The following is a 25,481-nucleotide window of genomic DNA, read 5'->3' on the forward strand; positions in this document are numbered from 1 at the left end:
TAATGCAATTTTGGGAATTTTTAAATGTAATATTCATAAAATATATACAGTGGATGGCCGCAGTAAACCCCGAAGTACTAAAAAAAAAAAAGGAGAGTATATTTTTTCATAAATATTTTTTAGAAAAACTGTGATATAGAATTTCCTCTCAAGTTAATCCTGCAAGAGTCAAGGGACCACTGTATTGTGGAACCTGCTTAACAAGATACTTCAAAATTTGATTAACAGCATAAACTAAAAACAGAAACCTGAACTTTCCATTCTACTAAAAATTAAATTTATTCGTCAGATTGATCTTTGAGGGCAGAGTTCCACTGAATGATCATAAAGTTAAAAGATACAGGGATGAAACTAATTGGAATTGAGGTACGAGTGTCTAAACACTTAATCCCTTATTCTGTCTCAAATGATTTAGAAGAATACTTAATTTCTGGAAGTTTGTGTGTCAGTCAAATTGAGAGTGAGGAGACGTCTGGTTAACATTGTATGAAATAACAGTACATGTAAAGACTCACTCTTTGTGCCAATCATAGATCTGGTGAATGTTTCCAAATACAATTTTATCTTTGCCTTCCATCTCAGCAGGCAGTGGGTTGTCTCTCATGTAGGTCATATAACCCTGTCAAAGAAACACAGACATACAGCCAAGTCACCTTTGAATGTACACAACCATATAACACAACATATATTGATATAATTTAACCAGATAATACCTGATGACATTTGGTATTCTTAATTTTAACATTTCAAATAATGCTGGTCAATGAGTGTTAAAACAAATGCAGTTTATCTAGAAAAATTAAGAAAATAGCCTGGGCTATAATTTATGGCTTAAATTTCTTTCCTAACACTCTCCTCAAAGCTGATGACTTCAAAGACAGACATCAAATAGTGTGATATCAGCAGTCTATCAGGCAGACATAATATAGTGTGATATCAGCAGAGTCTATCAGACAGACATTATATAGTGTGATATCAGCAGTCTATCACGCAGACATCCTATAGTGTCATATATCAGTGGAGTCTATCAGGGGATAGCTATAAGGCTGTTGAAATGACTTTCAATAATTGTGTTGGACAACAGCTTCAAAAAGGATGTAAAAACATTTTCCTTGTCCATCAATCCAGTTGTTCAGAAGAAACAATGAAGCAGAGTGTAATTTCAGCTTTATTTTGTAAGCCTACACTCGTCGCTTTTTATACAGCAACAGAACTTAGGAGTCTGCTGGATGACTGGTAGACCAAAGAGTTTTGGGTTTGAATCGTAGTGAGACAAGGATTTTGAACTTTTGAACGCCCTGAGTCCACCCAACTCTAATGGGTAAATGACAAACGTTAGTCAAGAAAGAGATGAGTTTACATTAACTGCTTTATTAAATCAACAAGGTCTGAAAGGGCAAACTTGACAAAATACCTAATCTCTGACAGATTTACAACAAATAAAAATCTTGCACAACAATAGTGCAATTGTGTGAACTCTAGTAATTCAAATCAAACACTTTGTTTCATCCCATGAATGGCAGCATGTTGGAATGTTCAAACATAATAAATGTCAGTTTGATTCTATTACTATTGAATCTGTTCAAGTGGAGGCCATAATCTACAAGTAAATACACTTGCTGGAGTGATGGAATGTGGCTAAAAATAGAATCTGTAGCACATGTATTGATTATGTGTAGATTACAGCAGGAACAATGAGGAGGGGGGGAAGTAAAGAAGACATTAAGTCAGAGGCAGAATTTGTTGAGCAGTTAAGATGGCATGAACAGATTGAACAAACAGAAATAAGGGGGAGGGAGTGGCAGATATGGGTAGTTAGGTCAAATATAGAATAGCTTCAATTAGGGAGAGAAAGTGGGCTTAAGTAAAGAGGACACACAAGTCAGTTGAAGAGAAGAATATCTGCCATTAGGAAGGGGATGGGTTCTTGTCAAGAAGAAATGTATAGGCAATTGCATATAATAGATAGCTATCTTCAATTAGTTAGGGATGGGGGAATGCGTATCTTCTCACAGATAAGGGATGAGGGATGTGTATCTTCTGTTAGATAGGGATGGGGGATGTGTATCTTCTGTTAGATTGGGATGGGGGATGTGTATCTTCTGTTAGATAGGGATGAGGGATGTGTATCTTCTATTAGATAAGGGATGGGGGATGTGTATCTTCTGTTAGATAGGGATGAGGGATGTGTATCTTCTATTAGATAAGGGATGGGGGATGTGTATCATCTGTTAGATAGGGATGGGGGATGTGTATCTTCTGTTAGATAGGGATGAGGGATGTGTATCTTCTATTAGATAAGGGATGGGGGATGTGTATCTTCTGTTAGATAGGGATGAGGGATGTGTATCTTCTATTAGATAAGGGATTGGGGATGTGTATCTTCTATTAGATAGGGATGAGGGATGTGTATCTTCTATTAGATAAGGGCTTGGGGATGTGCATCTTCTATTAGATAAGGGATGGGGGATGTGTATCTTCTATTAGATAAGGGATTGGGGATGTGTATCTTCTGTTAGATAGGGATGAGGGATGTGTATCTTCTATTAGATAAGGGATGGAGGGATGTGTATCTTCTATTAGATAAGGGATTGGGGATGTGTATCTTCTGTTAGATAGGGATGAGGGATGTGTATCTTCTATTAGATAAGGGATGGGGGGATGTGTATCTTCTATTAGATAAGGGATGGGGGGATGTGTATCTTCTATTAGATAAGGGATTGGGGATGTGTATCTTCTATTAGATAAGGGATGGGGGGATGTGTATCTTCTATTAGATAAGGGATTGGGGATGTGTATCTTCTATTAGATAAGGGATGGGGGGATGTGTATCTTCTATTAGATAAGGGATTGGGGATGTGTATCTTCTATTAGATAAGGGATGGGGGATGTGTATCTTCTGTTAGATAGGGATGAGGGATGTGTATCTTCTATTAGATAAGGGATGGGGGATGTGTATCTTCTGTTAGATAGGGATGAGGGATGTGTATCTTCTATTAGATAAGGGATTGGGGATGTGTATCTTCTATTAGATAAGGGATGGGGGGATGTGTATCTTCTATTAGATAGGGATGAGGGATGTGTATCTTCTATTAGATAGGGATGGGGGATGTGTATCTTCAATTACTTAGGGATGGGGGATGTGTATCTTCAATTAGATAACGGATGGGGATGTGTATCTTCAATTAGATAGGGATGAGGGATGTGTATCTTCAATTAGATAGGGATGAGGGATGTGTATCTTCAATTAGATAGGGATGTGTATCTTCATTTAGATAAGGATGGGGGGGATGCCTAAAAGAGAAGCCAGAATAGACTTGTATCTTGTAATACACAAGACATGTAGATGAGAAGTAGATGAGAAGAGGAAAGAAATGAGTATCTTCACTTAGCAGTGGTAATAGAAGACATACAGAGTAGACATTGTTTTAGTGAAGACAGAGTGAGTAGCAATGTAATAAGTCTGGAAACACCAATAACGAGAGGTGCTTAATAAGTTGAATGGACTTACATCCACAATAGTGGCTAGATCTTTAACATAATCCTTCTCTGTGTCAAAGAGTTCCTGGACCACAAATCTGTGAACATAAAAACATAATTGTGTTAACCATTGCTGGCAACTCTCCCCACCCCTCCCCAGTCTATTGTCTCCCCAAGAAATATTTTTCTTCAATAGTGCCATCAGTGTCTGCATTAGTTACGCCTCACCCAGCGCCACCCCTGGAGAGGCCAGTCCCCAAGCCAAATTGTAATTAACCCTCGGTTTCCTCAAGCACTTTCTAAGGACTTGCTTCAATGGACTTTTTAATTACCTTTTTTTCTTACAATACCATCTTTATAGGATGAAAACATCCCCCCCCCAAAAAAAAACAACAACAACAACATTAAAGCATCACATGCTGATACATATTTGAGCTTCAGGAGTAACTTAATGTTTGGCTTCTAAGTTTTATACATATTTCAAAAATATCACTGAGAGACTATTAGAGAAATAAAATTAACTAAAAAATAAGAATCTTTGATATTGATTTTTTTTTTTTCATTGAAAAATGTGAGTATTTAAGACATAGTTTTTAGGCATCCTATTGACTATGAAAAATGTTTTTTTTTTTCCTATAGTGTATATTAGTGTATATTACAGTTCTGCAGTTGGCTTAACCATGAAACGTTATAGTGATAGCAACTGGTTCATGAAACACTCTAGTTTGCTCTCAAGCCTGCAGCCTATTCTGCTCCTCTGGCTCTGATATCCTCTCCAACAATTGGATGCCATGCAGAGGTTGATCCTCTGCCAAATTCATTGCCTTGATGATAATTCAACTTAAAAAAACAACATTTTTTTTCTCTATGTGTGCTGCTTTTGAAAAAAAAACAACAGTTTGTGTTTTACATCCTGGTATAGGTGTCATTGACCTCAACCTTGAAATGTGTTGTATCAAACAAGCACAACTAGACAAGAATGCTGCAATCTATCCAAGTGTCTTACTTGACAACAGTTCCAAGTGGTTTTGTTATCAGTGAAGTGCACTAAGTTGATTTTGAAAACTCAAAAACTGAACAGAATTTCTATACTATATACACTAAAGCTAATATATATATTAAGACTATAGCCTCTAACACTTAAAACATTTCCAAATATAAAGTCATGGTATAAACTAAAACTATACTCTCACACCCTGTAACAGTCCAAAACATATAGAGCTAATACATACTAAATGTATACTCTCAAACACTTGTAACATTTCCAAACATAAAAAAAATTTCCTGAGACTTTCATTATAAAGATGAAGAATAATTGTATTTTAATAGAAAAAACTAATAAAGGCTTTATTTGTAGGTTCAAAGCTATGTAGTCACACCCCTCTCCCTTTTCATTCCTTTTCTTTTCTTTTGGTCTAATCTAAAATTTCTTTCAATGGACATGAGATGACCTAAATAATGTGGATGAGTTACCAACTTAAAACTATAGGAAATAGGCCTACCGTCCGTTACAATGGCAATCTTATGCAGAATCCGCAAGATATACTCAAAGTGTCAACTTCCTGTACTATGTTGGAGCAGTAACAGTTAACAGTTTTGTAATGTTTTTCAGCAAGCCATATTTTTACTTTGTCAGCTATACTATGTTTTAAGTTTGTAATCTATACTATGTTTTTACATGTCAGCTATACTATGTTTTAAGTTTGTCATCTATACTATGTTTTTACATGTCAGCTATACTATGTTTTAAGTTTGTAATCTATACTATGTTTTTACATGTCAGCTATACTATGTTTTAAGTTTGTCATCTATACTATGTTTTTACATGTCAGCTATACTATGTTTTAAGTTTGTAATCTATACTATGTTTTTACATGTCAGCTATACTATGTTTTAAGTTTGTCATCTATACTATGTTTTTACATGTCAGCTATACTATGTTTTAAGTTTGTCATCTATACTATGTTTTTACTTTGTCAGCTATACTATGTTTTAAGTTTGTCATCTATACTATGTTTTTACATGTCAGCTATACTATGTTTTAAGTTTGTAATCTATACTATGTTTTTACATGTCAGCTATACTATGTTTTAAGTTTGTAATCTATACTATGTTTTTACATGTCAGCTATACTATGTTTTAAGTTTGTAATCTATACTATGTTTTTACATGTCAGCTATACTATGTTTTAAGTTTGTCATCTATACTATGTTTTTACATGTCAGCTATACTATGTTTTAAGTTTGTCATCTATACTATGTTTTTACATGTCAGCTATACTATGTTTTAAGTTTGTCATCTATACTATGTTTTTACATGTCAGCTATACTATGTTTTAAGTTTGTCATCTATACTATGTTTTTACTTTGTCAGCTATACTATGTTTTAAGTTTGTCATCTATACTATGTTTTTACATGTCAGCTATACTATGTTTTAAGTTTGTCATCTATACTATGTTTTTACTTTGTCAGCTATACTATGTTTTAAGTTTGTCATCTATACTATGTTTTTACATGTCAGCTATACTATGTTTTAAGTTTGTCATCTATACTATGTTTTTACATGTCAGCTATACTATGTTTTAAGTTTGTCATCTATACTATGTTTTTACTTTGTCAGCTATACTATGTTTTAAGTTTGTCATCTATACTATGTTTTTACATGTCAGCTATACTATGTTTTAAGTTTGTCATCTATACTATGTTTTTACATGTCAGCTATACTATGTTTTAAGTTTGTCATCTATACTATGTTTTTACATGTCAGCTATACTATGTTTTAAGTTTGTCATCTATACTATGTTTTTACATGTCAGCTATACTATGTTTTAAGTTTGTCAGCTATACTATGTTTTTACTTTGTCAGCTATACTATGTTTTTACATTGTCAGCTATACTATGTTTTTACATTGTCAGCTATACTATGTTTTTACATTGTCAGCTATACTATGTTTTTACTTTGTCAGCTATACTATGTTTTTACATTGTCAGCTATACTATGTTTTTACATTGTCAGCTATACTATGTTTTTACATTGTCAGCTATACTATGTTTTTACATTGTCAGCTATACTATGTTTTTACATTGTCAGCTATACTATGTTTTTACTTTGTCAGCTATACTATGTTTTAAGTTTGTCAGCTATACTATGTTTTTACATTGTCAGCTATACTATGTTTTTACATTGTCAGCTATACTATGTTTTTACATTGTCAGCTATACTATGTTTTTACATTGTCAGCTATACTATGTTTTTACATTGTCAGCTATACTATGTTTTAAGTTTGTCAGCTATACTATGTTTTTACATTGTCAGCTATACTATGTTTTTACATTGTCAGCTATACTATGTTTTTACATTGTCATCTATACTATGTTTTTACATTGTCAGCTATACTATGTTTTTACTTTGTCAGCTATACTATGTTTTTACATTGTCAGCTATACTATGTTTTTACTTTGTCAGCTATACTATGTTTTTACATTGTCAGCTATACTATGTTTTTACATTGTCAGCTATACTATGTTTTTACATTGTCAGCTATACTATGTTTTTACATTGTCAGCTATACTATGTTTTTACATTGTCAGCTATACTATGTTTTTACATTGTCAGCTATACTATGTTTTTACATTGTCAGCTATACTATGTTTTAAGTTTGTCAGCTATACTATGTTTTTACATTGTCAGCTATACTATGTTTTTACATTGTCAGCTATACTATGTTTTAAGTTTGTCATCTATACTATGTTTTTACATTGTCAGTTGTACTATGTTTTTATGAGAAGACTAAAATATGTGACCCACATTAATGAACACAAACAACAACAATAAATAACATCTAGAAATTAATTATGCTAACATGCTTAGCTATCAATGAATGCTAAAAGTGTCTGTTCATTCCATCTTCATATATATTTAGCAAACTTAATGTACAACATTATTAGCAATAAACATGTACTCACTGTCTCTTTTTGAGGAACTTTGCTTTCTCTGCCTCCAGATCTTTATTCTCATTGTCTCCTTTATCTTCCTCCTCCTCCTCCTGGCTTTCTTTGGGGTTCAGCATCTCGTCAGCCTGGCTCAGTTCACCGCTGACACCCTGCATCCCTGGGTTTAATTCACTTCGTGAAGAATTGCCACTTTCTAAGTCAATGGACGGATCCTTGACAAAAAAAACAAAAAATCAAGATTGAGTTACCTGACAAAAGAAAGCAAAAAAAAAAAATCCATAAAAAAATAAAAATAAAAGCTTATACGAAGTGTAGTTGCATCACTTAGTTGGATCAGTCATGTAGTAAAAGTTTGTAATAGATCTAGACCAACAACTATAAATCTGAGCCATTAGAAATATTTGTACCTATTGTTATTGTTTAGTGCTATTTCATGCTTTTAGCTTTCTCAATACGCTATGATCCTATCACTTAGTTGGACCAGTTGGGGAATTTTTAAAATTATTTTTGGGGGGGGGGGGCACCATTATCTGGGAGAATTTTACTGTAATCGTTTTATAAAAGCATTGATTAAAATGAAAAAAAAAAAAAAAGGGTAAAGAACTAAATTCGGACTCATGACTCAAGCTTCCTTAAGCAGACATTGTAACCAATCTGCTAGTAAGTGTGTGTAAGAAAATAGACGATTGTATTGTCCTCTATTGTTTGTTTCAAGTAAATTGTTTGTTTCAAGTAAATTGTTTGTTTCAAGTAAATTGTTTCAAGTAAAAAAAAAGAAATAGACATTGCTGGTACCAGTTATCTACTCATCCATTAGGAGTGAGACAGTAGCAAGTGCCACTCTAGATAGTTTGAGCTAAAGATAGTGTACAATCAGATGTGTGCAATCATACTTGCTTCTTCATCTTGTTGTATAGTTTAGAGAGTGATGGTGACAGATACTGCTAAGATACACTTGTAAGAAACTGAAATACTTAGAGCTCCTCTAAACACATCTTATCACTGATGTCATGTAAACAGACAGTTTGTGCTTCAGGCTAGGTCTGCCAAGTTGAAGGATTCAAAACTAGTGGATATCCATTTAGTGAGATGGTAAGATTAAACAAAACAAGTTTACATTGCTCAAACATACAATCAGCTTTGTGAGCAATATGGACATGTTTCGCACTCTGTTGCCTATTCTAAGGATCTCATCTGGTAATGACACATCTTTCAGTCTTGTCCAAATATTAAAAGTGTCACTGATAAACAATGCTGAAGGCAATCTGAGGTGTTCTATGGGCCACACTTTTTGAACCACTGGAATCTGCAGTGTAGATCTCCAGTTACTAAGAGAACATATTATGATGGATTTGCAAAGGCTTGGTCATGATCACCTGCAGGCAATCAAATGACTTGACTGACAGTCATATTGTGATTGTATTACAACTTCCTAGTAGGTCAGAGTTAGGTCATGTTGCGAACATGAGATTGTTATCTAGGTCAGCCTAAAAAACCCCATAATGGAAAGTTTGATGCACAACGTAGACTCTGCCATTTTTCACGGCAGAAACACTCAATTTAATGGTCACAGGTTTTAGTGGAGATTTCCACCATAAACTAACCAATGTCAAGGACGCTAAATTGAACTTCAACTAAAGGAAAAAGAATAGAGCTAAAATTTAAATAATAGATCACAATGAGTACCAGTTGATTCTTTATTCAAATCTTCTTTTATTGCCATTTGTTAGTTGCCCATTTGTTTTGAAATAAATGTAAAGTCCTAGAGTGAAAGTCTAATGCTATCTCCAGAGTCAAATCATTTTGGGCTAGAAACAGAAGAGCTTTGAACAATGTGACCTCGCTGCAGTGCTAAAAAAGTGCAAACAAATGATCATAGACCTTTTTTAAAACAAACAAAAATAGTCTATCAACACTTCCTTAATTTTCTCCATCACACATAATGATGACACATAAACATCTCTGCCATGTAAGAAAATCTCCAATACTTTAGGTTGACTATTCACAGCTGAAAGTTAGAAGTGCATGCGTGTGTGTGTTGAGGTGTGGGGTGTAGAGTACTAGTTAATGGGCTGTTAAGATTTCACAGCTGCATGAATAGTTACCTCTTACTTCTCTGTTTATCTTTAATTGAATCTTACTTTTAGATTAGAGGACTAATATAATGTAGCATTTACTCTTTTCTGACAAGCCACCGGTTACTCTCATAAACACACTTCTCTGCATATCAATCAATCAATACCTATGAATTTACTTCTTATGACCCTAATATTACAATATACACAATAGTAGACTTTCTAGAATTCATGAAGCTAACCAGACATTATACAAAATGCAAAGAATACTTTAGCTATAGGCTATGGTAATTCTGTAAGGATGGGTTCGTGTAGAGCAAACAACATAGATTGTGGTTGAGATTGTGTTGTTCAAATATCGTAAGATTTTTCCCTTCAAAACAATCTCTGATCACTTAAACAACATTATAATGCCAGAGATACTAATGTAAAGTGAGGCCTCAAACAGGAAGACTTTTTAAATAAATATAAAACATTTTTTCTAGAAATTGGAATTGCTATGATGATGAACACTTCATCAAGAAATTTTTTTATTTCAAAACATTTACAACAGTCACTGAGGCCCCAAAAGTGTTAATGCATCTCCTTACATAGTCCTTACGTCTTTGCCTCTTTCTGGCTATTTTTAGCATCTCAAGGAACTTCTTAATGTCCTCTTAGTTTTAAACTAACTATAACCTAATGCTGCGCAATTATTTATGTTCTCGAATATACCACCAGCGACAAAGAAATCAAGTTATTTTTTACCATATGACCTAAACGATTAATAGCGTGTAAAATACTAATACTTTGGGGCCACTGAGAGATTATAGTTCTATATCATTTTAAAATTTAACTGTAAAGGAACAACAATAAAATATATTTAACTGAACACTTTTAAGTCAACAGTCCAAAGTGCTGCCAAGAACTAGCAAGTCACTGAGTTCAAATTGCATGGAGATGCCAAACTTACCCAGAAAGTCACAGATTTCATCAATGAAAATAAGACTTTGACTTTATCTTTCATGAACGTTTGGGCCATTCTTCAAAGTAGAGCCACTGGACTCCCCAAACTTCAGTAGAGCCTGCTGACAAGTGTCTGACTGGTCACACAACAATAAGCTGATGTTGTGTGCTCATACAAGTAGCACTCAACTACACACAAATACTGTTACTCATGACACACACACACACACAAGCAAGCAGGAAGGATGTGAACATGATGGCCATGTAGAGAAACACTTACTGTTCTCATCTTGACCATGTTGTCTATCTGTTGATTGGTCTCTCCCTGTGGCTTGAGTGAAAGCTGAGATACCTGGTGAGCACATACAAAAAAAAAGTAGTAGTATTTATGATAAAATAAAAAGATGGCTGGGAAATAATTTGTTTTTTGTTTCTGGTAGTTGGGGTGGGGGAGCTGGTGGTGTTTTTTTGTGGGGGTGGCAGCTGGTGGTGGTGGTGATTGTGGTGGTGGTAGCTTGAGGTGGTGGTGGTTATGGAGGCGGGACCTGGTAGACACCAAATGTGTATGTGTAAATCTCTACATGTACTCAAATATGCCTACTTTATACTTGACTTTTTAGAAATCAAACATTTCTTAGACCCTACACAGTCAAACAATACGCTGAATGCTTCAATAATCAAGCAGAGCTGTCGGATCAGAAAACCTCTATTCAGCCAGTTATATCTTATACAAAAAGTTATAGGACTGGTTATATAAAACCATCCAATATTGATTCTTATGATGAAGTAAAATCTGACATTATTTGTATTACTGAAATTTCAGATCTGACGTCATCATTTTATTAGGTTACTGGACCCCACAAATATATGCTGTAGCTTTACATACACTAGCTGTGACATTATATTACAGTGTCATATAAACTGCAGCTGTTAATCAAACTAAACCCATCATATAGTGTTATGGTGGTCAATTAAAAGTAACATAACCTGTTATTTAATATCAAGATGTTACTTAAGTTGCACCATAGTACCATTTTATCAATGCTTGTGTAAATAGTTTTAACTCTTTTCTCTCCGCAATTACTTTCCATGTTCCCACAGAATTATTCATTTTGCACATATGTATTTCACTACCCTGTCCTGATTGAACTTGTTAGTTATAAGAAAATGTTATATTTGGTATAGGGTTAAAGATGAATGCACATCATTTTTAGATAAAACAAATGTATATTTATCAAAGAGAAATAAAAGTTTAAATAAAATAAAAACTAACCCACTGAGGAAAAGTCACTGTAGAACTAGAACTAGACTAGGCAATATTTTATGAATTGAACTAAAAAGTATTGTCTTTTTATGATAGTTATTCAGATTTTAACAAAATGTAATATATAACATATATAAAACATTTCAGTTAATTGTCTAGAGTTCACTATCCCATGTCACCACTGTATGAAAAATGCCTATAGAAAAAAAAAAGCTTTTTTTTAAGCCCTCAGTCTTTAAAAATATCGTTTTTGGTAAAAACACATTGAAAATGAAAAAAATCTTTTTTTTTTTTTTTAAGGTTAAATTATAAGCAAACATTTTGAAGGAAACAAAAGAAAACAAATGACATTTTAAGGATTGAGGATAATATTCTTGATTAGGCTGCAGAATGGAGTAAAATCAATGATGGTATCACTGATTAAGAGAGAAAGAGTTAAGATCTGAGGTCTTTATTAAATGACCACTGAGAAACTTAATTTAGTGCATGATATAATAATTAGGTTCAAATATCAACTAGAAAAAGAGGAGGCAACTGACCAACTGGGCTGTGACATCATCTGTGGAGACCTCTTTCCCTTCTGGCTTGAATGAGTGGTCCTGAATCTGCATAGGTGGTGGCATCTCAATGATGGGCTCTTCCTCCTCATTGGTGGAGTCCAGGGGCATCTTTTGGGTGACCACTGAGACCTGAGGTGTGATGGAGGCCTGCTCCACTGTGGGTGTATTCTCCCCAGCTGTGGAATCCTGAAAATAAAACCAAAAAAAAATTTTTTTTATTATCTTAGGGCTGTTTATAGTCAGTCTATTAAAATGAGAATGAGGAGTTATATATCAGTGGTTCTCATTTTTATACATTTGTGACTCATGAGAGAATATAGGTATTCTGTGATGCAATGTTTTAAGGTGACCAAGGGGTGTTTGAATCCCAGAAGGATAGGGAATTTGACATTTTTGATGTTTAGGCCCCTGAGTCCACCGAACTCTATAGGGTACCTGTCCTACATTGAGGAAGTAAAGTCGGTTGGTGCTGTGCTGGTAACATGACACACTTGTTTAACCCTAAGCCACAGAGACAGTTGAGCTTCACTGGCCTCCATAGATGTCTGAAAAGTGCAATGTCTGAAACGTGTACCTTTACATTGCTTCCATTCCTAGGCTGGTTTTTTTTTTCTTTGTTTTTTTTTCATCATTTAAAAAATGTTAGTTCGTAACTCAAAAAATAATTTTGGCGATCACTGTAGCATTTGATCACTGTTGAATTCATGCTATTTAGAACCAATTTTTAAACTTTTCAGTGTCGTCGATATGTAGCTGAGATCTTACCTTGTTATTCTTGCACATCTTTAGAACACTGCTTTCTGTCACACATGACATATGACATGACAGTCATACATAAGCACACTGTACACTCATGTAAATAGAAGCCCCCCCCCAGGCTCAAGTGTCATAGAACAAAATGTTTCCCGTCAGTGTGGGATCAATGAAAAGGTAACGGGAATGAAGCAACAGGCAGCAAGGGGGGGGGGGGGGGGAGGCTTAAAAAGAGATACATAGGAGATGTATCTTTCCAGGAAAAACAACTACACTGATGTAGATAATTATATATGGTGACACACGTTTTTTGAAGAAACATAGTGACATATAAATTTAAAAAAAAAAAACAAAAAAAGGGGGGGGGGGTATTGAATGTGTGAATTATAAATGTGAAGTGGTCTAGTGGCAGAAACCTCTTAGCTACCTATCAAGGGGTTCAAATCTTGACTTGAGTAGTGCTTGCTGAGCGTCTAAAGAAACTTTTAAACTTTCTCCCCCTATTCCCACTGGATCAACAAAAAAAAAAAAAAAACAGATTTGAGTGTGCTCCAGCATGAGAGTTGAACATAGGTATTTAGATCCAGACAGTTTAACACCGTTTCTTTATGTCTTCTAATGTAGGAGGACTGAAAGAAGACAAACATCTCATCCTGTCCGTGATAAGTCTTCAAATAACCAAGGATGGTTGCCCTGCCTCCAACGTCAAACTATTTGCTGCCAGCGCAACTGAACGCAAGGCTGTCATCCTGACCCCCCCTCCCCCCATTTCTCCATACACACACCGAATCCTTCAAATGTGACCAGGTTTCTTACCATCTTCTCTTCGACACGAAATTCTTTCGTTTGACGTCGGCAGGGACATATGACGTACATCACCCAGGAAGAGACCTCCATTTGTCCTAGTCACTGATCTGCCCATTGCGGCGCCATTCGTACAGAGATCCAGTATTCCCCGTTTTCACAATAAGAAAAGCAACAAACAGAAAACAACCGGAGTAATTTTGTGTTTTCTTCTGAGGGCCAGCACTTGCCCAGAGCAGCATAAGCTCGTGTTGAGAGACTTGCCAGTTAGTCCGATCTGCTACATTACGTCTCTAGTTGACACCTTTGACTTTAAACCAAAGATCTATTCTTAAACTGGCACAGGTAGGAAGTATGAACTAAACATAGTCACAGTCGAAATGCCCTCAACTACCGCAACGCTTACATCGTCAGTTTATTGGAACACAACACGGACTCTTGGTAGCATGCTTCTGAAGTCAAGGTAATACCTATAAAAGAGACACCGCGATTGGACGAAAAGAATGCCGGCCAAGATTTTACAACCTGACAAGTGCTTTTATCAAAACTAAGCAATGAAAGGGGCTGTCCAACTCGTCAATATATGACACATAGAACAACACACCGTGTGTGGGAGAAGAGGAGAGAGAGAGAAGAGGAGAGAGAGAGAAGAGGAGAGAGAGAGAGAGAGAAGATGAGAGAGAAAAGAAGAGGAGAGAGAGAGAGAGACCATTAAGGTGAGATAGGCCAGACGCGATCATTTTCTAACCTGTCAGAATCAGAGGCTACATAAAGTCCGTGAACACAGATGGACTATAAAGCTCAACACTGTGCAAACATAAACATTGTGATCTATTTCAAACCAATACCACTTCAGTCTGGACTACTACCCTTACTTTTCAGCCAATGTGGGCCCTAGTCCAGAGTGGAGTGCAATACAAGGATACAACTGGTCTCATTGTTATTTCCAGCATTGCCTATCAGTCTATTTATTTCTATTGTTTTTAGGCTCCCAATAACTTCGCTAGCACTACAAAACACATGCTTCAAAAGTATCTTAGAAGAGACTCGTGAGATTCAATTATAATTGACAGCTAAGTGACGGTACAACATCACTCTATTGAGCTATGCCCAAGACAACAAGTAAATACAAACAAGGTTACAAAGACAGTTTGTGTGGAAACACAAACTCAAAATCGGCCCCCGAAGTGGTCCACCTAGAGTCTTCACCGGGATTCGAACACAGGACTTCCGGTTCCAAGTTCTTTACCCCTCAGCCAAAACATCTCCATACATTCATTTAAAGCACACTTATATTTTTAAAAATAATAATTATTAACCTTATCCATACATTCAAAATTAATAACATGTTACATGTAATAAAGAGAAACTTAAAAAGATTTATTGTTCTAACAAAATTAGATAAATTGGCAACACGAAAAAAAAAAAAAAAAAAAGCTAGACCTACAATTGTGTATAAACGACTTAACATTAAGACTTTCCCCTCGCAAATAAAAATTAATATCTCCCTTGTCATTTGTCATACAAACTAGACATAGATCTAGCAAGATCTAGACCTAGTTTTAGATCTAAATCTAGATTCGAGATCTAAGTCTAGGTCTAGAACTAGATCTAAGTCTAGATCTAGAAATAGATCTAAGTCTAGAGTCTAGATCTAGCTATTCTAGACTTAGTTAGATCTAAGTCTATATCATATCAAGACTCTAGATCCAAGGCTAGATCTAGAACTAGATATAGAATCTTGTTATAGAATCTACTATATCTAGGCTAGAACTCGTATGAATTTACACGTTTAATCTATATACTACTATACCTAAGCCAATGTTATGATCATGAATAGTAGCCCTTTTGTAACCGGGTAATGGTGTACTATGCTGTTCGTATCCGATTCATTCCTTAATCATCACCTAATGTGATACTATTGTTACATAATAAAAAAATATGCAGAAGATAGGTTATTGCCTTAATAATTAAAATTTTGTTCAAATTATCAGTACATTTATAATATATGTATTATAAATATATCAAAATCTGGGCTATATTTAGTCTTATTTAGACTGACAAATGTAGGTCCCTGTAATGAGGATATGTCAAAACTGCGCGCTATAAAAGTAGTTCGTTATTTTTGAAACTTTTAACTAAAACGAAGTTCCTATCAAAATTCTTTTTTAAAAACAACATTTGAATTAGTATTCTATTCAATGAGTTAGTTAATAAATGGAAAATATATTTTATAATAATCCATTGACACTTTTACCATTGTGCAAATTTTTTGTACCAATGCGCGAATCTATGAATGAAGCTTGGGTTATTAATGAAGAAGTCCATGACCTTTTAAAAAAAGTTACCTCCCCTGAAAATTTTCATTGAAAAGTGGTGTAACTTTCAAATCTGCTTGCATATATAATTTTAAAAATTAGATGGTTCACTTAGCCATTGCATCAGAACTTTGAATGATCTAAAATATCATGATGTCCAATTTTCATTGTCTCTTATAGTTTCTGAGATCTAAACGGGACGGACGGACGGACAGACAGGCCACACAAAACTAATAGCGTCTTTCCCCTTTCGGGGGCCGCTTAAAAAAAAACAGCACCAAACTCTCTGAGGTATGTGAGCAATACAGAGTGAAGTCTTAATCAACATACATGACACAAAATAGACCAGACGTTTACAAGTACTAGTGTTTGAAAAAGTTGTAAAAATAGATTCAAACGTTTACTACTACAAGTTTTGACACAAAAGTTGTATAAATAGATCACTTAAATTAGTACTAGTGTTTGACACAAAAGTTGTATAAAGAGATCAAACTTTCATTGTACTAGTTTTTGACACAATAGTTGTATGAATAGACCAAACTTTTACTAGTACTAGTGTTTGACACAAATGTTGTATAAATAGACCAAACATTTACTAAGACTAGTGTTTTCTCACTTATATAATAATATATTTCCACAACAAACTTCAATGCTAAGTGACCCCCCCCCTTTTTTTCCCCCTTATGTAATTTTATCAATATCACATTGATTCAAAAAAAAAAATAACAAAAACGAGGATGGTTGCAGCACTTATTAATTCCACGTGGAGACGGCGATGTCTCGCAAGACTGGGTAGAAGACCATTTGTTGAATGTACCAAGAGAGCCCGCCATCCTCCTACGATCTATACTGCCGTTTATCGACACGTCAATTATACGGATGCCGCCAGTCACGACTTGGGAGAAAGTAGTCAGCAGACGACATCGGCTCCGCTATGGAGGGGAAAAGAAAGCTACAAGTGACAAGGCCACGAGTCGTGGAGCAGCTCACGAAAAGCGATAAAACAGCTGACATGGCAGCTTTGGGCTGGTGTTAGAAATGGTCATCTATTGGGCGACTATCCGACTAGGGCCCAACACATCAACTACTCCATCCGATTGTGAACTACTGTCATACTTCTAAACGTCAAAGAATACAAATGTTGGAACTTCACAGCATTGAGTTAATTCCTCAGGGCACGTCACTTCCACATTGGAGCATCCCGACAGGCCAAATCGAGGCTAAGATCTATAAAAAAAAGCTAACAAGATCCTCGAAATAAAGAATCACCCTTTGTGTCAGGATTTTGTGATTTTACCATCACAAAAGAGATACAAGACACCGATAGCAAAGACAGACACAAACACTCTTTTGTTCCCCTGGCAATCAAATCATTAAATAAGAACAATCTGGTACAAACTTTGTCACATGTAAATTATGAGTGAGACTGGTGTGAATGTACACTTTGGCTTCTTATAGTTATAATGTTTTTTTTGTTTGGTGTAATGCACAAATTGTAAGACAAATTTCCATACGGACAATAAAGATGATTATTATTATTATTATTATTATTATTATTTAAGATTTAGTTCGTTTCTCGCAATTTTCAAACTGCCGAATAGTTTTTAGTTCTTATTATTTTTTTATTCCTTAATAATTAATTAGAATTAGCTAAAAGCTTTTAAGAATATAGGGAAGAAACAATTATAATCTTTGAAATGTTTGTAAACCTCAGTGAAACTACAACCGAACACTAAACAGCTTGTTCAACAACTCGCGACACAATGAGAACAGACTGCACGGACAACGGCACACAACATGAACCAAAAGTTTCCGAGGATCAATCAACACACTAGAAAACAACCTCTAGGTGTAATGGCATTCCTAGTCAGATCTCTCTCTCTCTTGACAGCATATCAAGGTCTGTATTAAGTTACCCAGAGAAAGAAAAAAAAAAGTGGCCGTCACAACCCACCCCTTCACGTTATTTAGGTCTCTATATAACTTATCAGTTCCGATTACAAGGCAGCATTAAAACAGGCCATAACAAATACATAATAGACGTGTACTGAGGAAATATGCCAGGAAAAAAGCTAAAAAAAATAAATTCTATTCATATACATACCTGTTATCAAAAAAGGTTAAATATAGTGCATGGTAAATGTGTAGAACTCTTCAGACTATGTATCAAAATGTTTAAATATAGTGCATGAAAAATGTGTTAAATTCTTCAGACAATGCATCCAAGATTGATCACAGAAGTCTTCAACAAAGTTCAGATAATCTACACGTTAAAGAAACAAAAACAACGTTAAAACCAGCTTCCCGAGAGAAATAAAAGAAGAAAGATGCAAGACATCAACACCTTAATGCTGTAGTCATGTGTATTTTTTTGTTTCATTCCATTATATTCTACTGGAGGAACCATGGAACATAATGTCTAAAGAAACCAAATAATATACTCTACGATTCATAGGAACCATACAACATAATGTCTATAGAAACCAAATAACATACTCTATAATTCATAGGAACCATGGAACATAATGTCTATAGAAAGCAAATAACATACTCGATGATTCACAGGAACCATGGAACATAATGTCTATAGAAAGCAAATAACATACTCGATGATTCACAGGAACAATGGAACATAATGTCTATAGAAAGCAAATAACATACTCGATGATTCACAGGAACCATACAACATAATAACTAAAGAAACCAAATGACATACTCGATGATTCATATTAACCATACAACATAATGTCTATAGAAAGCAAATAACATACTTGATGATTCATAGGAACCATGGAACATAATGTCTATAGAAAGCAAATAACATACTCGATGATTCACAGGAACAATGGAACATAATGTCTATAGAAAGCAAATAACATACTCGATGATTCACAGGAACCATACAACATAATAACTAAAGAAACCAAATGACATACTCGATGATTCATATTAACCATACAACATAATGCCTATAGAAACCAAATACCATACTACCGGAATTCAAATACTAAACATGTGCTACACAGGAGTATATTAAAATACTATGGGTTACATGGGAATCATCCAACACGCCATATAGTAGCTTTATAACCACACAACTTACTAGAAGATTCTGTGAGAGATTTCGCTGAGAACTTTCATAATTCTGAGTGGGGCCTCAAATACAAATTAGATATCAACAATAAGATGAAGCAAACCTGTGAGGTCCACACCACTTCAAATCAGACGTTAATAGAAGTAGCTATATGAATGTAAGCCCAAGTCAGGAGAGTAGATTTACGACCTTAAGATTACGTCTAATTTACTGCCAGTAATAACAAGGTCGACCCGCCTGGTCTCAGCGAAATACGCTGTGAGTTTACGGCACATTTATCTAAACTCTCAGACACATGATGATAGCATAAACAAGAGAGTAGAAGAGAGAATGGAGAAGAGAGAAGAGGAGAAGGGAAAAGAAAGAAGAGGAGAAGGAACTTTGTGAGGAATGTGAGATAACAACTAACAACTTTCCAAAGTTTTTGTTTGTTATCACGTTTACTAGGAAGAACCAAAACACTAAGAAATTCCAATACAACAAAGAAATAGGACTTAACCAATCGTGCACTAGATGCTATATTTAACTGTAGCTTAAAGCACTGGGATCTACTGTAGGGAGTGCTCTCATCACGATACATCATAAAGGAGTATCTATCTTCCACACACAGAGTCGGCCATCAACAACCGAACAAGCGGATCTAATCATTTGCTCAACTTCCTTTTCCTAATTGTTAGAATTCAGGTCAGCGGTAAACCGAGGTCTAGCATGGCCAATACACTGACGACGTGTCTAGGTGATGGCTCTAAAAAAATGTTTCTTTTTCACTAGCGAAACCCCATAAAAACAGATGTTCACAGGTGAGTTATAGGAACTTCTCTTGTTCACTGTCTGCCACCTCTACTTGACACTTAACAGTCTAACAGCCAATAATTGTAGTATTTTTTTGTTGGCTAGGAAATAAACAACTAAAAACAATGGGGACAGTTCCTTGCTTTTGGTTTCTCTTATTTTTAAAGGATGTCAAAGGAAAGTTCAGACTTTGACTTTAAAATAAAATGAATTGTTCAGAACAGTTTGTTCAGAACAGTTTTAAAGTGCTTTGATACTAATATGGAGCAGTTTTTCAGTCGAGTTGAGCCAAACTGGCATGTAACGTGTGCTCAGGGTGTACACTGGATTCAGCTTCGCCCAACACCACAGTGTGAGATAAATAGCCAGGTAAACCTCAGTGTCAACTCACACTTCAAAGATAAACCTCACCATTACCTTAATTTGTACGGCCCCCCCCCCCCCGAAAATGTAGTTAATCTAGTAGTCTTCATTTGATTAGGTGTTGTAGCCGTCCCACTAAGAAAGAACTAGCTGAATATGTAAAACTATGTTTGTTTTCTAAACCTCACTTATTTTGGGTGACTGATTCTTGCACGTTTTAAGCGAGGTCAACAACAAATTGCTCTAGTCTGAATTCGAAATGGAGCCTCCGTGATGGAAAGTGGTTTTTAATTAGTCTACTGTTAGTTTAGGATTTTTTTAAAGAATGACCTAATTCTTAACATTATTGTGATTATTGTCAAGGGTCACCCGTCGCCGATATAGTACATTTCCCATATAAAACAACATTAATTCATTACGACTAATTTATTTATTTTTTTAATTAATTCGTGAGTTGTCATTGACAACAGATAATTGTGCAAAGTTTCAACTTGATTGACATTTGGAAGTTGGAGAAATAACGCGAACAAGACGGAGTAACTTATGTAATCTCATAAAATATAGTGTGTCTACAAGATGATAAAACTGACTGTATTCTGTCTATGTCTATAAGATGATGTCCACTGACTGTATTCTGTCTATGTCTACAAGATATGTCCACTGGCTGTATACTGTCAATGTCTACAAGATATGTCCACTGGCTGTATTCTGTCTATGTCTACAAGATATGTTCACTGGCTGTATTCTGTATATGTCTACAAGATATGTCCACTTATCTGTATTCTGTATATGTCTACAAGATATGTCCACTAGCTGTATTCTGTATATGTCTACAAGATATGTTCACTGGCTGTATTTTGTATATGTCTACAAGATATGTTCACTGGCTGTATTCTGTATATGTCTACAAGATATGTCCACTGACTGTATTCTGTCTATGTCTACAAGATATGTCCACTGACTGTATTCTGTCTATGTCTACAAGATATGTCCACTGACTGTATTCTGTCTATGTCTATAAGATGATGTCCACTGACTGTATACTGTCTATGTCTACAAGATATGTCCACTAGCTGTATTCTGTCTATGTCTACAAGATATGTCCACTAGCTGTATTCTGTCTATGTCTACAAGATATGTTCACTAGCTGTATTCTGTCTATGTCTACAAGATATGTTCACTGGCTGTATTCTGTATATGTCTACTAGATATGTCCACTGACTGTATTCTGTCTATGTCTATAAGATGATGTCCACTGACTGTATACTGTCTATGTCTACAAGATATGTCCACTAGCTGTATTCTGTCTATGTCTACAAGATATGTCCACTGACTGTATACTGTCTATGTCTACAAGATATGTCCACTGGCTGTATTCTGTATATGTCTACAAGATATGTCCACTAGCTGTATTCTGTATATTTCTATAAGATGATGTCCACTGACTGTATACTGTCTATGTCTACAAGATATGTTCACTGACTGTATACTGTCTATGTCTACAAGATATGTTCACTGGCTGTATTCTGTCTATGTCTACAAGATATGTCCACTAGCTGTATTCTGTATATGTCTACAAGATATGTCCACTGGCTGTATTCTGTATATGTCTACAAGATATGTCCACTGACTGTATTCTGTATATGTCTACAAGATATGTCCACTGACTGTATACTGTATATGTCTACAAGATATGTCCACTGGCTGTATTCTGTATATGTCTACAAGATATGTCCACTAGCTGTATTCTGTCTATGTCTACAAGATATGTTCACTGGCTGTATTCTGTATATGTCTACAAGATATGTCCACTGGCTGTATTCTGTCTATGTCTACAAGATATGTCCACTAGCTGTATTCTGTTTATGTCTACAAGATATGTTCACTGGCTGTATTCTGTATATGTCTACAAGATATGTCCACTGGCTGTATTCTGTATATGTCTACAAGATATGTCCACTGACTGTATTCTGTATATGTCTACAAGATATGTCCACTGGCTCTATTCTGTCTATGTCTACAAGATATGTCCACTGGCTCTATTCTGTCTATGTCTACAAGATATGTCCACTGACTGTATACTGTCTATGTCCCTGTTATGGAAAAGAAAACCAACAATGTTTTTTCAAAACACGTGAAGCGTAAGGAAGTCGAGGTGTCAGATGCAATCAAAACAAAGGACACTGTCTAAATAGCGTCAAGTTCGTTTGTCTTTCACCATGAGCAGTGCGGCGTAGTTGTAGGCTGAACGTTGATATCAACTGTCTTTAATGTGTTTCTGTACAAACTGTTTACTCAGCAGTAGTAGAACTAGATCTAGTTTCTGTCAGTTCAAACTTTCCTCAACACGAACTGCACATCCCTTCATGCATTCACACTCTATGGACGCACGGTGGCTGAGTGGTTATGCGCTTAACCTGCGGTCCTGGGTTCAAATCTCGGAGAAAACTGGGATTTTGAGTTTTAGGATTTTTAAGGGCGCCCCTGAGTCCACCCAACTCTTAAAGGGTACTTGACTCAAGTTGGGGAAAGTAAAGGCGACTGGTCGTTGTGCTGGCCACATGACACCCTGCTCGTTAACCGTTGGCCAAGAAACAGATGACCTTAACAAAGGGGAACTTTACTATCAACTATGTTTGGGAACATGCAATCCTCTCGATCATGCAAAGAAACAAAAGAGTAAGAGAAACCTTCTAATTTTAGATTTAACTTTCAATGCAAATTATCACATCTGCTGTTTGTTTGTTTTTAAATACTTTTTATTAACACACGAGTGTTAGGTCACGTTTAAGAATTCAGTCCAAGTCCTGGCATCACTGCGTAAATCCTAATTGTATAGTTTACCTTACACGCGTGTACTTTAGGGGAAACAAGCATGTTTTAAAACCAAAACCCAAGTTACTGGCGCTCACTGCACAAAGTATGTCCGAAAATGAGAATGAATATAAAAGTTATGCAACGGAACAAAGGCAGAACGTCCTGATTGAATGCCAAGAGTGTCAGGCATGAAAACAAAAAGTCTTGAGCCTTGGATGTTCTAGAGATCTCTTGGAGAAATCCCTCCCTCCGGCAGCGTGTGATGAGGCCCCCCCTCTCACACACACTTTATCGACTGGGAGATGACATACACGGCACAACGACCTGACACAATGGCACTCTCTACCACCACAAGGTAACAACAGACTGACAGTACACGAGGAGTGTTGCCTGGCATCAGCTGAGTGAGAGAGTGAGAGAGAGAGACGGGGGGAGGGGTGTAATGGATTCATATCTGGATACACTCTCTGGAATGTCGGAATTGCCTTTCAAATGTGTTTCCCGAATAGAGAAAACACTGAAAGAAGTGCCAGACAAACAGCGACGTGTTAGTCCAAGAAGGGGAGTAAATAAAACAATGACAATATTACTAACTGGTCTTATCATTACAGACTAATTAAGTTGCTAAGTATATTTTTGAACAACTGATCTACTTGGGTAAAACCCACAAACAAGACATGATAGCTAATCAGCAAACAAAAAAGAACAATTTTAAGTATTATAGACATGTATATTTATACATACACAGAGGACAGACATAGACGCGGAAAAAGTAACAACGGTAGAGCATTTAATCCAATCTGAGAACAGACATAGACGCGGAAAAGTAACAACGGTAGAGCCTTTAATCCAATCTGAGAACAAGAACAGACATAGACGCGGAAAAAGTAACAACGGTAGAGCATTGTACCTCTTACCATTAGTGGGTGCGGAAAAAAGAGAAATGTTTTGAGATTTAGAAATGTGCGAAGCTGCTCTACGATTAGAGCAAATCTAACATTAGATCTCTATTTTAAGTTCCATAATGTTATGCTTGACCTGGATGTGGCAAAATATGTAGGTCACAGCTGGGGCTGTGCAGCCACGGGAAATACTGCATTGTCTTCGGACTCGAAGACAAGCCTTATTATAATGTAGATCTAGTTATACGCACTCATTGTCAGATCTACTTGACATCTCAAACAGTTTGTACAATAAGGCTTGAAAACGTGGATCTAGTATGCCTTGATACAGTGTACTTGAAGCTGCATGTATCAGAAAGCAGAGGCATTACTCGATTACAAATCATGGATCATAAACCTAGACTACAATTACTTACGAAACAATATCCAGAACACTCTTTCCAGAAATATCCCACGTATCTCAGCATGTTTCCAGTTGGCAAGTCAAAGTCACTCAGTGGTATCCATGGAAACTGAGAGCTGTTTTAACTCGAGACCAATCGGAAACCATCTCTACAGTGTTGTCTGAGCTCACAAACTTCCAGTTATCGCAACTTGTAGAACGGATTAAATTTTGTTTCATTGCCACCCAAACACAAATTAACATATTTTTAGTTCTCTACAGCGACAGTGCTGCTTTCCTCCAAATGTATGACCAAGTTTTATTAAACACACACTTTTGAGTCCAGCAAAAGTCGCATTTTAATGGCTGTCACACTAAAGTGAAAATTCCCATCCGCTTTCTGTCTTAAATGACATGTTTTTTTTTTTGTTTTTTTTTTTCGGAATTAGAGAAATTAATAAACACATTTATGTAATTAGTTATTAACAGAAGATCTACTCTGCACCAATGCCAATTGAATTGTTCGAACTTTTGGATTCAAATCTTACACAATTCTTAATGATGCTAAATTCAAGTCAAAAGCCAAAGTCCTTCTATTGAAAAATGCGATAAGTCCCCAAAGCCTTGAGTCACAGGTCTTGTTCACTAGAACACAATGAAAATCCTGTGTTGGGATGTTGAAACAACAAGAACGTTTATTTCGTATAGACAGCAAGCCGTTCACGTTGCTGATGAATGAAGTGGTTCCGTTTTCCCGAGCACTGCAAGAATCTCAAGACAACACAAGGGATGATGTGTCGACTAACAACGTGACAGAACGTCTGAAGAAAGCTGCCAAACTGACATCAAGAGAATGTCACGCGACGCCGTGGATCTGAAGCTATTCCAAAGTCAATCCCTACGCTAGACTGGCGGGTCACTGGGCATTTGAAATGTAGCTGGTGGAGACGGTGGACTTCACGCTACGTCCCAGGAAGT

General features: G+C 35.9%; 1 protein-coding gene across 2 annotated transcripts in view; it reads right to left on the bottom strand.

Moving 5' to 3' along the window:
• The window catches only part of LOC106074210 (kalirin-like), a 213,023-nt gene that overhangs the window by 47,058 nt on the left and 140,484 nt on the right, over window positions 1-25,481 (bottom strand). For both annotated transcript variants that reach the window (XM_056014173.1, XM_056014172.1), the window contains exons 41-45: window positions 12,258-12,464; window positions 10,735-10,806; window positions 7,447-7,646; window positions 3,512-3,578; window positions 516-619 (exon numbers count right to left, since the gene is read on the bottom strand). In XM_056014173.1, coding sequence (XP_055870148.1) covers window positions 516-619; window positions 3,512-3,578; window positions 7,447-7,646; window positions 10,735-10,806; window positions 12,258-12,464 — 650 coding nt within the window. The remainder of the gene's footprint in view (window positions 1-515; window positions 620-3,511; window positions 3,579-7,446; window positions 7,647-10,734; window positions 10,807-12,257; window positions 12,465-25,481) is intronic.

The sequence above is a fragment of the Biomphalaria glabrata genome, chromosome 16, assembly GCF_947242115.1.
Source record: "Biomphalaria glabrata chromosome 16, xgBioGlab47.1, whole genome shotgun sequence".
Taxonomy (NCBI): Eukaryota; Metazoa; Mollusca; class Gastropoda; family Planorbidae; genus Biomphalaria; species Biomphalaria glabrata.